We start from the raw sequence: 18,771 nt of genomic DNA on the forward strand, positions 1-18,771 counted from the left end.
ATTGAACTATTTCGAAATCAAAATCATGGCATTAGTTGGCAGATTAAATATCAGCAGATTGAGCTTATTTTGAAAAATCTGCTACCAAATAATATCCTGTAATTATTAAAATAAAAATTGATCATTTTATGATGATTAAAAATATCGTTTTCATTCCTTTTTTCCTTAAAAATATTTTTAAAATGTTCCATTAAGTTTAAGTTCTATTAAAAATATCAGAAAATTATTCGAAATGTATGTGACTAAGTGAGCGCTAAGAAATATGCTGCCATTGGCAATAATTCTTCTATTCATAATTGCTTAACTTTTAAATACAAATATTAAATACAAATATTGTAATAATTTTACTTTTTTCTTACAGGTCAAGGAACATTGATTACGGTTTATATTGTAAAATGGCAGGATAGTTATTAAGCTCACATATTAAAGCCAAAATTGCACTGACAAATTTTCATCTCTCTCTTACTAAATCGGAATATTGCATCATTGGTGTTAAAGTAACGAATTTTAAAAAGGAATTACTAGAAAACGCATTAAGCATCTATCGAACACGGCCAGAGTCAAAGCAATATCTGATTTCAAGGCTTTTACTAAATCTAACAAACCAAAGAAACCAGCTTCAACCGCAGCAAATAGAGTTTAGAATAGTCCAGTAGTCCAAGAGTATGTCGCTTAATCGTTCATAGCACGCACCTATTGTTAGAAGTTGTTGCATCATCACACTTGCAACATCAACCGCAACTAAACCATACAAAAGTAATTGTGAAAAGTATTTGAATAAATTTTAAATAACAGAAGCGCAAAGCAAACATAAATTCATAACTTATTAAATTTAAGCAAACAATCCAACATTAGTAGACCAAAAAATAACTTTCACCTCTCAGACACATTGCACCCAAGCTTTATGCTACACGCTCACATCCCAGAGGTTGAATGTAAATCCAAGATATCACAGTAATAGAATAATTTCAATAACAAAAGCAAAAGCAAAAGCAAAAGCAAAAGCAAAAACAAAATCAAGCAAACAAGACACGGCACGCCCAATCAAATATCAACCGTCCAAAGCTCACTTTAGGCAAATTGCATTAACTAACACTAAACAGCACTTTCGTTCAAAGAAAATCTCGCCTTTCTCACTTCCTCGCCAGATAATAAAATTTTAATCTAATTTACATTTTAAACAACTACAACTACACCAACGTTAGCAACAACAACGATAATGTTTGGTAGCAGCAAACGATTTACGAACCATCTAATATTAGCGCTTTGTCTGCTCCTGGTGTGTACAACAACACTTACGCTTGCTCAAAATACAGAAGAAAACACCACGCCCATAAGTAATGTCACAGCGCTGCCTGCAACGCAGGAGGACATCTGCAAGGATGGCCTCATACTAAAAGTTTGGAAACCGCAGGACAATATAACGATAGGCGATCGTGTCGCGCGTGGTCTATGTTATTTTATTGCGATGGTTTATTTGTTTATTGGCGTTTCAATTGCTTCTGATCGTTTTATGGCAGCGATTGAGGTGATCACGTCCAAAGAGAAGGAAGTTGTTGTCAAGAAGAAGGGTGGTGAGAAACAGATTGTAGTTGTGCGAGTCTGGAATGAAACTGTTGCTAACTTGACATTAATGGCGTTGGGCTCAAGTGCTCCGGAAATCCTGCTTTCTGTTATTGAAATGTTTGCGAAAAAGTTTGAAGCTGGTGATTTAGGACCTGGTACAATTGTAGGCTCTGCTGCATATAACTTATTCGTTATCATAGCATTGTGTATAGTTGTGATACCGAAAGGAGAAGTGCGTAAAATTAAGCATTTACGAGTGTTTTTCGTCACAGCAACGTGGTCAATATTTGCCTATATATGGCTATATTTAATATTGGCTCAAATTACGCCTGGCCGTGTTGATGTGTGGGAGGGCTTGTTAACGTTTATGTTTTTCCCTGCAACAGTATTAACAGCATACATTGCTGATCGTCGTCTATTAATCTATAAATATTTGGATAAAAATTATCGTATGAATAAGCGTGGTGTTATTGTAAGCGCCGAGGGCGATGCAGCGCTAGAAATGAATCAACCGGAGGAAACCGACATTAAAACCTTCGATGAGAGTGAGGAAACTAAAGACTTTGAGGAGGCGAGACGTGAATACATTTCGACGCTAAAAGATCTACGCAAAAAATACCCACAAAGCGATCTGGAGCAATTAGAAATGATGGCACATGAACAACTCATAAATCGTGGACCCAAATCTCGAGCATTTTATCGTATACAAGCAACACGAAAGCTGATGGGTAGTGGCAATATAATGAAGAAAGCCCAAGAACGTGCACAAATGAACTTAAGTGAAGTTAAAGCGGAATTGCAACGCGTAGATGTGACCATTCAGGAAGAGGAATCACCAATGCAAATCTTTTTCGAACCTGGTCATTATACGGTTATGGAAAGTTGTGGCGAATTTGAAATGCGGGTAGTGCGGCGTGGTGATATTTCCGGTTATACAACTGTAGAGTATGAGACAGAAGATGGTTCTGCTGAAGCTGGTAGTGATTACATTGGAAAAAAAGGTGTACTTACTTTTCTACCCGGTGTGGATGAGCAACGCTTCAAAATTGAAATTATAGATGACGATGTCTTCGAGCAGGATGAACATTTTTATGTGCGTTTAAGTAATCCATCCGAATCCGCTACACTATCAACTCCAAAGGTAGCCACTGTTATGATATTGGATGATGATCATTCTGGCATATTTGCATTCCAACAATTCAATCATGAACTTAATGAATCGGTAGGCTGTTATGAACTAAAGGTACAACGGTATTCCGGTGCGCGCGGAAAAGTTATTATACCCTATTGGACGGAGGATGGTACTGCGAAAGCCGGCAAGGAATATGAACCATTGCAGGGTGAATTGGTATTCGAAAACAATGAAATTGAGTGAGTACAAAATTATATATATACATATCTTATTAAAAACTACCTCTATATAAATTACTTCCTCTAAAACATTATTTTATTTAACAGTTTTTTTATAGACTATTTGGTCTATTTTATTTTTAGCTTAAAATAAAATATGTTAATTCTGTGGTCTAAACATTCAACGGGTTATTAAATTTAAATAAATATTTTTTTGTTCTGTTTTAAAATAATAATAAAATTTATTAAATAGCCCACAAGAAAACCTTAAAGTGTATATATCTTATCAATAAATGTTGATATCGATAAAGCCATACATGATGATGTGTAATTTGTGCAAAATTATTATACTTAACTTTATAAATAACATATATATTATATTGTGTTAATATTATGTTATAACTATAATGTTACAAACTTCAAATAATGATCTTGCTAATCGAAGTTCCGAGTATTTTGATATTTGAGTCAGGCCGGTCTGGCAATCTACTCGGTGTCTGAATCGTTTGTATATTATGATCTGTTGTACGCATTTGTATAAATCATAAAAAAGACAGTGGACATAGTCTTCAAATAGTTCCAATGATTTTATATATTAAGTCGAGTATAATCGCGCTAGTGGAGTTCTTATCCATTTTGAAGCACTAGATTGGTCTTTATTAATTAATAAATATAGTTTTAATCAACAATACATACATAAAAAGTTAGCGTCCTGAATGTTTTATATTGAAATTTTTGGTATAATTTTATATTTATTAAACTTATTAGCAATTATTTGGTTATTCTTCTCCATTCTTTACATTATGTACTTATGTACTTTACCTAAATGTCCAGAATAGTCCGTTACCGAGTTTCGACCTGTCGCAGCATACGTTCGCTTCAAATATTTTTTTAGTCTGAAGTATCTTGACCTCTTCTAACGATTTGACCAAACCAGCGAAGTCGCTAGATGTTTATTTTACAGTAATATACCAATGTCATGATAAAGCTCATACAGCTCGTGGTTCATTCGGATACTATACTTGACACCAAATCGTTAAGAACCAAAGATCTTAAGACGAACTTGTCTTTACATTAAGTGCCAAAATTAACATATACTGTGGTTGACTAAAATGAAATTAATTTTCAGTTTTGAATACATGATTATTGGTAATTGATAATTAAATATTTGAGGTTTAAAATGTGATGAAATTAATAAAATACTATTGCATTAGGTCGAATGTTAAATTCTCCCTAAACTTAGATCAGGAACAGCAATTTTCTTAAACAGTTTTTAAAATAGAAATAATTTTTGTAATAATGATAATATCTTTAGAAGGGTTCGAATAGAAATAAAAAGACAACAACAAAATTTTTTAATTAATAATTTGAAATTTGGACAAACAACGTTGTTTGGTATTGCCAAGTACCCGTCATCAGTGGTCTTAGGAAATATTCGAATTTTTTAATTAGTTTATAGTCCATATATAATATGTTTAGACTGCAAGTGCTAGGCTTAGAACTTGTGCCTGTCAAATTGGAAGCCATGGCACAAACTTTCAATGCTCAAGTTCCAAGTTTTTTGTCTTTTCTATTTTTTAAGTGATACTTTCCAAAGCACTTGCCGTGCTTTAAATAAGAACGAGCTTATAAACTACAGCTTTATTTGGAAACGCAAGTTCAACGAATTGACAGTTAATTTTTGAAGTTGTCTGTTTTTATTTTAAAACAATTCTTTTTGCAGAGACATCTGTTATACATATTTTTATTTACTATATGTAAAGCTTTTTGTCTGTAATTTTACAAAGAAGCTATGCAAAGGTTACACTACAAGTACTTGGCAATACTCGAAACAGCATTGTATGGTCACCCAAATTTCAATAAATCAACTAAAAAATTTTAGTTGTCTTTTCATTTCTATTCGAACCCTAACTTTAAAATAATTTCTTTTTGTCATAAAACGCGTCACTTTTGGCAAAGAAAATTAACATTAAGATAATATCTTTTCTCAACAGATCCTTTGAACCGTTTAATACTTTTAAATTGAAAATTTGTTAACAGGTTAAATTCTATATTCCCTATTAACAATTTTAGACTTGTTTAATTCTAGAAGCATAGAAGCATTCGATCTCCATGATCTAATTAAATTAATTGCAATTATTTATCATTTAAATAAATGTCCTTATTAAATTTATTTCTATTACGAAAGAAAACTATGTTACTAATAAATAGTTTTTAAATAGTAGTGTCTAAACAATAAAATTTTTATTTTTAATTAATCGATTATTTGGTTAAACATAGCGATAAGATTAATATTTCGTTTAGTTTTTCGCAAAAACTATTTTAACAGTAATTATTTGAACTTAAGCGGTTTCTGTTGAAGAAGCGCAGCTACAAGTATTTTCATTTAAAATTCGTTCTCTTAATGAAGCTTGGAACACGTTTGTCATTAAGATACATAAAGGACATAATAAATCTCAGCATTTACTTCTGCAAATGTTCCAAAAGCTTATGACTTCAATATACGTGAGCACATAAATCTGCTGGTTGTACACGTGACATGCTACTCCTTATGATCCTTGTTATCCTTGCGACATGTACAAGTTCAGTATTTAGAGTCATGTGTTGACATTTAAATCGCCTGTAATATATAAATTAAAATTTGGCAATCCATTTTATATGGAATATGCATGTCTGTGGCTCATACTGTTACGCTGCAGGACATCGTTTGGCAACTTCAACTGCTGAGTTATAAATGGTAGCTTTCTTCCTTCGACATAGTTGTTTACTAGTTTATGGTCAATGTCACGCAATGCGTATTCAAACAATAAAACAAATAATTATATTTAAGGAAAAAATTGATAATTATTCGCTTTTATTTCAACTTTATTTTTAGACACTTTTGTATAGTTTCTTGGGAAAAGCAATGAAATTCGTTAAAACTAAGCAGATTAAATCGTGCATTAATTTACATTAATTTCCTTTTATTTATTTCTTGTTACATGATTTATAAAAACAAAATTTATAAATCAAACCTGCACATTTGGCACATACTCGTATTAACTGTGCACGGAGCTCAACAAATTTTACAACCGCAATTAACAAAAATGATGTAAACAATTTTCAGTTTTAATTACCCGTCATTCAATGGAGCAGTCAATCAAACAACCAAGCAGTCAATCAGTGTTGCGTGTGTATGTGTGTTTTTGGTGTGCGGTGAATGTGCGGTGTGGTGAATATTACCCGTAGGTGGTATATATGATGCTGTCAGGAATAAATGTGCAGAAATGTGTTTGTTTACACTTAATAAATCAGTATATGCGTTGCCGTGCAAGAATATAAGTACACGGGTAAAATTTTATAGCAATATATCGTTATGTGCCTACACATATGTATGTGCTTAAATGGCCACATATATTTTCAACACAAAGGTGTTGGACTGTGCTGTAAAATTTTCTTTATTGTTAACGTTCTTTTTTTTTGCAATTTCCTTTTTTATTTCGCATGGACGGAAACCATAAAATTCCTTGAATGTCATGGCATATCGAATTCTTTTTAAATCAATACAATCAGCATTGACCACTCTCACTCACCACAATCACATTCATTTGCCATTATGTACTGCAATTACGTAGCCTAGCTGCGCGTCTTTTACACTTAATTCACCAAGTATGTACTATATCTCACATACCACATATCTATGGCTCACATATCAACATATCTACAATGTGACAAGTTGCTGCTGCATGCGGGTACGTGATATTTCAAGTACATCTCACTGCCAGCAACATATTATGTATATTATGAAATTCACTTATGTTTTTAGCAATTCGTATGCTCGATTACCACATAACAATAAAGCTGGTCTGACCGTAAAGTGGGCTTTTGTTTAACTGTCATTCAAACATATTCTCAGCACATGAATGCCGTATTAGTTCAGCCCAAAAACATTTTGACATGTCTGTCTGTGTGTGGTATATTGTAATCTGTAATATGTAACGTATATTCATGGACTAAATTCTGTCTGTTTCACATTTAACTTATTGCTTTTTCCAACAACCAATAAAACATACTATAATTCATGAAAATGCTAACTGGAGAGATATTTAAAATATCTTTAGGGATAGTATACAATTTATTTCAAATTTTTGTTGCTAATTTCTATTATAATTAATAACCTCAACATCATTTAGTATAATAATTAAGTCTGACATTAAAAATTGGTTGTATTTTTATGAGGATATTTACGTTTCAATGAAGTACAATTTAAAAAATTAAGTACTAAAAATACCGAATAAAACAAAATTCTAAGAAAAAGAATTTAAAAGCTAAATTTAAAAGCTAATATCTCCTTTGCTAACGAGCTGCACTAAAAACACTGAATAAAAATAATAAAAGTTTCTTTAAAATCCCTGAAAAAATTAGAAAAATTTGTTTACAGCATCTGAATTGCTAACTTACTGCACTAAAAAATACTGATTGAAAATTAAACCAATATATCAAAACATCTGTTTTACAAAGTATTACTAGTATTAATATACTAAAAGAAAAGAACCAAGATGTGAAAATTCTTTTAAAGACTTCTATTCATGGCTAACTGCACTAAACACACTGAAAGAAATTATTTCAATGCTCTATTGCTGTCAACATACTTCTAGTAGTTTGCGCCAACCAGCCAGCCGAATCAGTCGCCTGCTGTCGCCAGTTGGTAGTGCCTAGGGCATGCATATTGTTGGTCATCTGATCGTTGCACCGAAAATACTGACATTTAAGTAACCATATCCGAGGCTTCCTCTTCGTTTTCATTGAAGTGATGTTTTATTTACTGGTATGTTCACACTCTCTCTCCTCCCGCTTTATTGCTAGTTTACTGCACCACAAATATTAAATAAAAATAGGAAACGTTCCTTTAAAACATTTTTACTGCTAGCCAACTGTACTAAGAATACTAAACATAAATAATACACATTTTTTGAATGAATACGAAATGAAAAAATTTCTTCAAAACCTCTCTATTATTATCAAACTGCACTAAAAACAATACGTAAAAAAAACTTTTTCAAAGCTTTTGTTTTGAGAAAAGCAGATTAATTTCAATAGAAAATATTCACAATATTAAAAATTAATTTAAAAATTTTACTAACATCTGCCGCAACGGTAGTTTCTTGCTTCCTGTGTGGGTCATGTCTGGTATGTTTTTCTCTATTGTTTCCTGACAAAGCACACTGTAAATGTTTTCCATAATTCAACATTTGGCACCTAACAGGTGCCATAGATTCCTTTCATCTATGCTTTTGTGGTTTGGTCTATTATTTTAAAACATTTTGCTATTGAAAATTTATTTACAAAATACGACGTTCTTTCCCGCCTCTACAAATCGTACATATTTTTATCTTCGCATTTTCATACTCGCATATTCATTCAAATCGGAAAATCGGAAATGTTCATGTCCCGGGATTGTTTCGGGCAATTCAGTGTTGAATTCGAATTTTACATTATTTTCCTGATTGTTGTTTATTATCTGTGTTTTGGTTTAGTTGTATTTTGCAAATAATTGCTGTTTTATTTGCTAATTTATGTTTGATTTTATGCTTCAGGCTTTGTGTGGTTTACGGTTGTGTAACATAATTTATACACTTTCATGTCCTGGAAGGTCAAAGGTTCTTGTCAATAAATTATTTTCACCCACCTGTTCTGTTGTGCTCAAATTATGTTAAGTTATATGAGGACGATATGAAAAATGAATCCTGAAAAGATAATGTTAGAGTATAGACTTTTATATTTATTTCATATTTATATTTATTCAAACAAACAATATGTTGATACTCATAATATTAGGGCAATAAAAGTTCATTTAAATTGAGACGAAATATAAAGAGTTATTTATATAATAGCCCTGATCTAAAGCATCTTTCATTTATTTTCGGATTTACGTATTTAATATAAAAACGATCCATATTATTACAAAAATGGTAATACTTCTTTTGGATATAAATTTCTCCAGTAATTAACACAAAATTGTCACATAAGAGAAAAATTATGAAAAATCCACAAGTAACTGTCGAAAGACCGACAGTTCATTTATTTATGAATCTAGTTTGTAGTTTGAATCTAGACAATAATTATTATATTTATATAATTACTGTCTAATTGTAATCTAATTATAATTAGAATAATAAGAAATTATAAAACAATAAGTAATTGTTAAGCCCATTGAAATACAAATTAGAAAATGTGATTTTCTAATTGGTAAGGAATTTAATAAAACAATTATCGTTATTTTTTTTATCAATTATTTTTTGAAAGTGCATAGTTTTTTAAATTATTTTTCCTAGAAAAAAAAGTAAAATTATATATAATAGTATTTGTTCTCAAGGGTCTATCAACTATAGAAAAGCCTGAATTTAGACTAAACATGTCTACATTGTTCACTTAGGAGTTCCCGACGAAGGGGTGCGCCTTTACACTTTAAATATCATTGTCTAAGCTTAACTAAATCGATATTCAAGTTACTGCGTTCTAAACTCGTGAAGTCGTCCTGTATATATATTTCTCTGTATATATATTTATAAATGCACTCAGTTTCTTACCAAATCTTCGAATTTGAAAAGAATGTAAAAGTGAAAACGTTTTAAGAATATTTGAGAATGGTCTGTCCTTGTCGTTCCATAGTTCCTTTTGAAATTATTTTAAAGCATGTATAACTAAATTCTAGTGATATATAAAATCGCGTCTTACTTGCAAATAATTTAATATATTCAGCATTTTTAGATTTCAAGAAACTCAAAGTAAATTTAATAACAATTTATTAGTAGCAATGTTGAGGCCCTATGCTAACTGGGAGATAAGGATAAGAGAGAGAGAGAGAGAGTAGCATATTGTTCATAACACATATCATCTCATTTATTTAATTCAATTTTTATAGGTTAAATATATAATTTAGTTAGCAAAACTTGTGAGTTTCTGATGATCTTAGATCATATTTAAAAAACAGGGTAACCCTATACCAAATAAAAATCCACATGCTAATATATAGAAATTATATTTCCTATTCCCAGTTCAGAATGTCATAGATCGGTGATCTCTATTGAAAAGCCTCTTAAAAATTCTAATTGGTTCACACCTAACAATAGATCTCAATAATTTATTATTTAATATAATTGAACAAAAGCAATTAACTTGTTAGGTTCAATGATTCAGTTTCTGCTATTAATTTCAATTGCGCTAATATAATAATGTATTGCTAAGTTAATTTGTTTTATTTGTCAATAAATTTGTATAGATATTTATTGAACAATAACTGCTAACCACAATCAAGATATCATTAACAACAACAAAACAAAAAAAAAAACAAAAATAGCAGCAAAACAAGCATATAACTAAAAACAAACACAGAAAAAAAAACTAACATCTACAATACAAAATATACCAAAACAATAGGAAATGTTAGTAAAATATCAAGAACAAGAACAATAACAATAACAGCAACAACTATCAGAACAATAATAACGAGTATAAAATAGCATTAAACTAAGTGTCAACTTCTCTCTTCTGCGTCAAGGGAAAACCTTTGACAAATGTGTACTTTACTCGACGCCTACTACTTTTGTTTTTCCTACATTGCAACTTTTTTTGGTTTTCCTATTGAATTATTTGTTTCTTGTATTGTGGGCATATTTTATACGTGTGTACTTGTGTGTGTGTGTATGTACAGTATCTAACTGTATTTAAGTTGAAACATTTTTTATTCAGTCCGCCATTTAAAATTAAAGTTTTACTTTTACTTACTGTTTGTTTATTTTTACTTCCTGCAAAGCAGGTCAAGTGACACTTTAACAAATTTTTCTCTAATTTTTTTTGTTTAAGTTAGTCATTTTTTATTACTTGCAAAATAATACTGTTTTTCATTGTTGTTATTTTTTTTTTTTGCAACCACTCTGCTGCTACATTGACTTAATCGTCGTTTAAGTATAATCACCGCTTTGAGGTTAATTTACTTGAAGAGTGCTTGGGCATTTTTACCGACGAAAATGTTGCAGTTGTGGGTATGGGTGTGGGTGTGATATAGGTATGTTTATGTATACATGTATACATGTTTCTCTTAAGTCATCTTCACGTGCAAGGTAAAGGATTTTGCTTGTTATTATTGTTGATTAGTTTAGAGAGAAAACAAATCACAAGCAGTGCCCAAAGGATTGTGTTTTGTGCTCATTTTTTTTTTATTCCAAAGCAAGAGACTTGTTTATTTATCATTTTATTTCAATTTTGTCATTTTCCTTCGTTGCTTTGTTGCTTCGTTGCTTTGTTCCTTTATTTGTTTATTTATTTAAGTTTCATTGTGTTTTATTTTTACCTTAGCATTTGTTGCTTTATTGACATAACATTCAAACGTGCGTGGCTTATGAAATGTTTTTCAAAAACTATTTCCTAGCTTTCAAAGTAAATATGCAACTAATAAAATCTACACTAAAACGACTTTTTATTTTTAAATTTTATTCTCTGTAAAAGAATTTTCACAAATATAAATTTAAAATTAAGAATTTATTTTGAAATAAATTGAAAAATTTCAATACCAAAAGTGTATTTATATATTAGCTTTTATATTTGTTTCTACACAACACACACACACACATTTATATACAGTATCTGTATATGATTTCTTTTACATTGTTAATAACTGTTACAAAATTGCTTGAGCATATAATTTATTTTCAAAATTATATATTTTCATAGATTTTTTGTAGATATGACTAGGAATATATTTCCACCCAAATAAATCAACTGCAATTTTTCACACAATCATAAATTAAACTCACATTATTTCATAATTCATATTTTTCAGCTTTTTCATACAGAAAAAAATTACAAATTCTATATTTTCATACTCTAGAGAAAATAATTCAAAATTACATAAAAATTTGAAAAAATTATTTCATATAGAAACAATAATATTGGCTTATTTTGAAAAAGGTATAAATAATATTAAGTAAAAAAAATGAAAATTGAAAACCTTTTTCAACCAAAATTGTAAATATTAAAATTAACATAAAATAGAGCCACCACAGTTACCGCGAAAAGTAACCACCCAACCCAACAACTCAGATAATGCCTCTAAACGGGAATGCCTTTAGAAGGCAGAAAACATGAACGTATCTCGACTAACAACTGTTGCTCAATTCTTGTTTAATTTATGAGAAAATCATCAGCCTTGCACCACGACTTTTGCATACTTTCGACATGAATCATTGAGGACCTGCCTCTTCTGACTCTCTTGCCTCTTGCCTCTTGCCTCTTGCCTCTTGTATTAAAAAAATGTAAAGCATGAAGCAAATATATACAATAAAAACAGCAAAAAAGCTAAGCAAATACATGAGCATAAGTAAGAAGGATTTTTAACGATTTCAACACAAGCGGAGGGTCGTATTATTTTTTTTTCATTAATTTTTTTCTTCCTCTTGTGTTGAAAGCAAACAATTTTCACATTTCAACAAAATCTTTGTAATTCCCAAGCGAATTTTTTAACACTTAGGATAAAAGTGATAACATCAGTGAGAACATGCTGAGTGTACGTCTGAACTAACACTCGCAGTCGTTTTTACACTCACATTTATTATTCCGAAATTGATACACTGTACACTGTTGTACAATGCTAATGCAGTGTACAGTCCATATATCCATGTAACGCTGAGTAAAGCTTTAAACAAGCTTTTAAGATCTTTTCAATACATTTATAGCTATGGTTTTCTGCCACACTTACATACACACATACGAGCTGTAGCGCTGCTGCTGCATATACACGCATAAAGCCCCAATTATGTAATTTTTGTTGTTGGATGTTAAAATAGACAAAGTAAAAAGAAACAAAAATAGACAAAGTGCAAATAACGTATAAATAACTAAGCAGCAAGTTACACCCAATCCATAAAATATTACACCACCAACAAACAGGCAATGAACGAAAACATAATCTATGGTGAGAGTAACAACAATAGCAACTGAGAAAGAATTCTGTAAAAAAATTATTAAAATAAAATGAATTTGCTTAAGAAATGTTAAGCAAATTGTTATGTCAATGTTGATATCCTACTGTTAAAAATTAAACACAGTTTCAGTTTAATAAAATATCGTTAAATTTCAGATTTCTATATGACAAATTTGCATGATAAAAAATAAATAATAATTGATTTAAATAATTAAGTTTAATTATTATTTTTTAAGACACAGAAAATAATTATTAATTAAATAATAATTATTAAATAAGTCTTTCAATAATTGTTGCATTAAATGTTTCTTCATATATAGAGGGGGTATATAGCTGAATTCAGAATTTTTTTTTTGTATCTTGTACAACAATTATTTAAATAACTAAAACCTAATTAAAATACAGTTTAAAACGAATTAACAGCCACCTAAACTCCATAGAGTCTTTTAGATTATGTCGTTAAGCGCCAATGTTATTGAAAATGTTCGATAACATTTTCTGCATTGAATAATTTTTAAATTTATTTTTTAATTTAATTTAATTTTAACTTTTTATAAAAAATATTTTTAAGTTCTCACAAGATACCCACTATTAAAACAGGTGTTTTGTAGATATAAGAAAATTAATTTTTAAAAACTCTAAGCAACAATTATGAAGGATACAAAGCATCTAAAGTTATTAGTAAAATTGTGTTGTTGCATAAATGTTTTATTAGTCAACCACCCTGTCGGCTTACAAACCCAAAAACGACCTGGAATGCAAATTTTTAAATATTTTATTTAGCATTTCCTTAATATATCACATAAAAACATTTAAGTTTCAACTCTGCTGAAATAACAGTGTTCAGTTTTTATTGCGCTGTAATGTGCACTTTATAACCCTAAATAGTCCCCAGTCATTAAAGTGCTTGAACGAGTACACTTCACTATTTAATTTCGAATGTACGACCTCAACCAGGAATCTTAACATTTCACTGTTTGGTTGCACGCAATGTGGTCAGGATGAAGTTGTGCTTGTTTGTGTCAGTGTTAGTAGCAATGTTTGTGTGTTGGATTCAGAATCAGATTTAAGGTCACAACTGTTATCATATTGCCAATGCAATGTTATTAACAGCCTTTTCGTGTTGTAGTAAAGCTGTTTTTGCTGTAAAATTTACATTATCTCGTTACTTTGATCATTTTAAATTTTTTTTGTTGATATCGAAACAACAACGATTTAAAATCAAGCATCCTGTCAGGGAGTTAGTACATGACTTGCATGCAAAATATTGTTTGTTTTTTTACACTAAATAAACAATAAATTGAATTAAATATCAAAATGAAGTTACTTTTTGCATATTGCAAGACCAAAAACGGTACAAAATTTGTAAAATTTGTAAACTGAAACTTGCCTGGCATCCAAAGTAGTTAAGGTGTGAACGTGACGTGCTGTGCTGTGGATACACAGAAATGGTTCCAAATATTTTTTATACTTTCTTTCATGACAGAAATTTTCAACAAGGGATTCATTAACACTTTAAAGTAGCTAAATAACAACTTTATATTATTATAATAATTGACAATAATGAATAAATGAACATAACAATTTTCAAAATGTTGCTAATAATTTTAATGCTTTTTTGAATTTATCGAAGTAAATATTGTTCATATATTCTTTATTGATAAAATATATATGTAAATTAAATAAGATCGATTATATCGAATTTGAAACTCTGTTCTAATACCTTATGTATGTGGTTATAGTGAAACGAATTTTAGTTTTATAAACCAAAAATTTGATCAAATTTTTAGATTAAAAACTCAACATTTGACATACTTATCTCAATATAAGTAGTAAGTGTAGACTTAAACCCATTAAAATCACCTATTAGGAATCAGTTTTGAATAAGTCCAACTTTCACCCATTAATTGAAATCACACTTCAATAATCGTAGAGTGATATATAAAGAGTTTAGTATTTGGATTTGTCTAAGCTAGGAGTGAGAGCTTAAATAAAGTTAATTATTAACGATGATGGACATTCAAGTAACTAGTTAAGAATGTACTCTATAAAGTAAGTTACAGTATACGAAATTTAATAACGGAATTGGGGATGGTGCTGAACTGTCTTATGGAAATAGAGAGCCAGAGATTAGGGAGACCTATAAAAATGATTTTAGAACAGCTCAGTGAGAAGCTTATAAGTATGCAGAATATTCGGAGGAAGATCGTGACGGAGAGTGATGTAAACATATATTCATTTATTTATTTATCATTTTTAAAACTTTAATTAAATTTATATACTTGTTTACTAAATTCACTAAATACTTAAATACTTACTTCCCTCGAAAGGTTTTGCCAACAATTAATTCACAAAATTTTTCATTAAATTGAAATTCTGTTATTATTTAATTAAAATTAATGCCATAAATTTTTTATTTAAAATTTGTGTGTTGACATTTCTAATTACACCAATTACAGCTGTGACATGCTGCACAACGTCCCCTGCTCCTGGCACTGCTCGCTTTACATTTTCATCTCTCTGTTCACCTTAATATTTTGATGTACCTAATTTCCAAATGGCGCTGCTTGCTTATGTGTGGTGTTTCCTTGGTAAGAAGTATCAAATTCATTAAGTGCCAACAGTGAGACGAGAGCTTAGCTGGGCAGCATCTCTCACGCAAGCGGACAGACGGCTTGCCTTGATTATGTTGTGCACTTTAACGGCAGCTCCTGAAAGCATTAAATGCCAAAAATTTTAAAAATTTTTCCAATGCTACCCTTTTTTTTGATTCAATTTCTTTTTTTATTTGTGTTCTTTTTTTGCTTTTTCTTTTTTTGGTTAGCAAAACCAAAGTAAATATGAAAATCGAAATATCGTGTCAATATTTCAATATTTGAAGTGTAGGAAGAAGATGAAGAAACAACATTTTGGCTTGTCACTCGCCTTTGCACACTTGATGAGTTCAGAATGTGCCACTTCTGCCTTAACAAGTGCTAGCCCCACAGCTTGGTGCTTTTCATGTTGTCGTTGTTGTTGTTGTTGTTGTTGTTACTGTTGTGGTTGAATATCGTCAATGGCGGGCGTCTGTGTTTTCATTGATGACGTAATTCGGTTTAAATTTAAAGCGGAAAAATAAATTTTATATATTCAATAATTTCCTTACGCAGTAAAATTAATGCTTTAAACCACTACTTGCAGAAAACCATTAAAATTGGTTACGTTTTTGCCTTGGTTGGATTCGTGATTGTTGGTAATTTTTAAAGGAGTAACTTTTTTCGTCATTATAACTATTCTCGGTTCATTATGAAACGTTTCATCACATAAAAGAAAGCGCTTTTTAATTAAATTACAAGGGAAGTTTAATTGGCTTTCAAATTAAAAATGTATGCTTCCGGTAATTTGATTAATAAAAGAAGTAAGAGAAAGAAATATTTATATAATAAATTTTTATTGGATAATATCAAAGGATATTATACCACATAAATGTGTTATTATAATATTTTTCTTAAAAATAGTTTAAAAATTATATGCTAAGTTATTCTTTTCTAAAAGTTTTTAAAATTAAATTTAATTTTATTCATAAAATAGTTGTCATTTTTATCATATAAAATAATCTGCGATAGCTGAATATGGAACTCAAGTTCAAGATACTATATATATTCGTCAATGTTATTTAACGAAATTCTATAAGAAAGCGTGTTAATAGATTTCCTTTTCATAAGTCAAGAAGCAGAAAGGTTAATAGTCACGTCGTAACACAAACCAAAAACTCACGCAACCCAATTATAGTAAAAACAACAGCACTTAACCTAGAAATTGCAGTTTTTACCATCAATAGTAAAAATATAAAAAACAATAATATTTTCAAAACTTTAAACACAATTCAGCTTTCTTACGTTTTAGAAATCATTTGAAAACTTCGGAGTTTCACTTCATGTAAATTCAATTTTTAATTTTAATTGACTTTAATTTTAATTGACGTCATTGTAATTAAAATCTATAATATAGTTAGTTAGTTATTAATACACAGTTACTTTATATTTTTAAGAATGAGCAGTTGCATACTGGGTCTTAACGTCTCGGTTCGACTACCGAAGCTTTACACATTGATCATTTGAATTCAAAATTTCTTTATATATAAAATAAATTTAATTCTAATTTCATATTTTTTTTTATTTTCTTTAAATATTTAAATTTTTTTATTATTATTCTTTTTTCATATGTTTTACTAATAACAAACTAAAGTAGCACGTTTATCTTACTGAAACATTTATAAATTGCATATTTTATAGTTATTCTTAATTTTTTCTATATTATAATTATCTTTTGAGATTTGTGCCAAAATAAGTCAAGCAAATTAAAATTTAAGTAAATGAAAATTAACAAAAAAAGCAAAGTTGTGGCCTAAACACTTTATTTAAGAATTTATAGACTATAACAAAGTTACTTTCTGCAACTTGCCAATAACAGATAGTTAACATGACCTACCTATAATAAAAACAGATTCTTGGAACTCATCAAAAGAGACCGCGTGAACACTGCAAGAGAAACTGCACATTCCTCATAATCCACACTGCAGATGTTGTGGAAACCCGCAGGAAAAAGAAACCTTAATAGATTTTTTTTGTGAATGTCCGGCTTTGGCCTCCAGAAGATATAGGTTCATAGGAAGATACTTCTTTGATAGTTTATCAGACTGTTCATCGGTGATGGCTTAAATCTTTATTCTTTTATACTAGGGTTCTTACGATGAATGTGGTAGTAAAACGATGAAAAATCGCTAAATGAGGTAAATCTAATGGTTATGTAATGGCCTGCCACTGCAACCAACTATCCAGCCAACCATAACAAAGACAAATAATTATAATATATATTAGTTTACGTTAAACACGATTTAATTAAGTAATTCATCACGAAAATTAAATAAGCACAGACAGCATAAAATCTAGATTTAGACCATATTTTGACAACTCAATTTAACAAATCATAGCAAAAACCCACCGAAGTGTGTTGCCTACTATTTGGGGTAGTGCTTTCCTTTGCGCATTTTTAACTCCAGAACTACGTTTGGGCAAAAAATTTCACTATATTTTCGCATGTTGCATTTCCATTGAATCAGATTTCCCACTTTTTTAATTTAAAATTTTATTGATTTTTAAGTTGAATATCATGAATTCTTAATTAAACATTTTGCTCTGCCGAATTTCATTATATAAATGATATTAAGCTTTTGAGTATTCAATTTTGGACATTTAAATTTTTCTTTTTGAATCATCAATTTTTTGTGATTTTTTGATTTTTGTGATTTACTCACGCATCTGAATCACGTTTAATGGTGAACCATTTGAATTGAGTATCGATTCCATACAAATTCAATTTTATTAATTTTTTTCCCATATCTTTGATTTTAAAAAAATAAACAATTATAAGTAAAATTTTAATTGGCCATATAAAAAGCGATATTTTTAAAGCTGCTAATGGGTTATTAATTTTATTGATAAATGGTTTTGGCATGGATATGTGTGAAGATATAAACATTTTATATATTTTTTTTAATTCAAGCGTATAGCGTGTGTTTGTTTTACGAAATTGTAAATACTTAAAGTATCTGCTGTGAGTAGTTTTAGGCAATAAAATTTATAAATATTTCTTACAAATTTTTGAAATATTCTGTACTAATTTGCAATTGCTAATGTTACATTGTAAAATAAAAACAATTCTACTTGTTAATGTAAATATTGTTTAAGTATGCTCATTAAAAATGTTTTCATTCGGAATTGTTTCCACATTTTAAAACAACAAGTGGGCTTCGGTGCGTATGAGCAACTTTTTGTGTTCATCAAGATATAAATATCAGTTAATAGAGTTGCTAATTAAATCAAGAACAAATTAACCACAATTAAAAATATTCA

At 29.7% G+C, this 18,771-nt stretch overlaps 1 protein-coding gene across 4 annotated transcripts in view; it reads left to right on the plus strand.

Moving 5' to 3' along the window:
* LOC119683177 (sodium/calcium exchanger 1-like) overlaps positions 1 to 18,771 on the plus strand; it is a 75,703-nt gene that overhangs the window by 13,760 nt on the left and 43,172 nt on the right. For all 4 annotated transcript variants that reach the window (XR_005252632.1, XR_005252633.1, XR_005252634.1 and 1 more), the window contains exon 2: positions 362 to 2,937. Coding sequence is in view for 1 of the 4 variants with exons in the window: in XM_038096796.1 (XP_037952724.1) it covers positions 1,220 to 2,937 (1,718 nt within the window). In the remaining 3 variants the exon portion in view is untranslated. The remainder of the gene's footprint in view (positions 1 to 361; positions 2,938 to 18,771) is intronic.

This window comes from Teleopsis dalmanni, chromosome 2 (genome assembly GCF_002237135.1).
Source record: "Teleopsis dalmanni isolate 2A chromosome 2, ASM223713v2, whole genome shotgun sequence".
Taxonomy (NCBI): domain Eukaryota; kingdom Metazoa; phylum Arthropoda; class Insecta; order Diptera; family Diopsidae; genus Teleopsis; species Teleopsis dalmanni.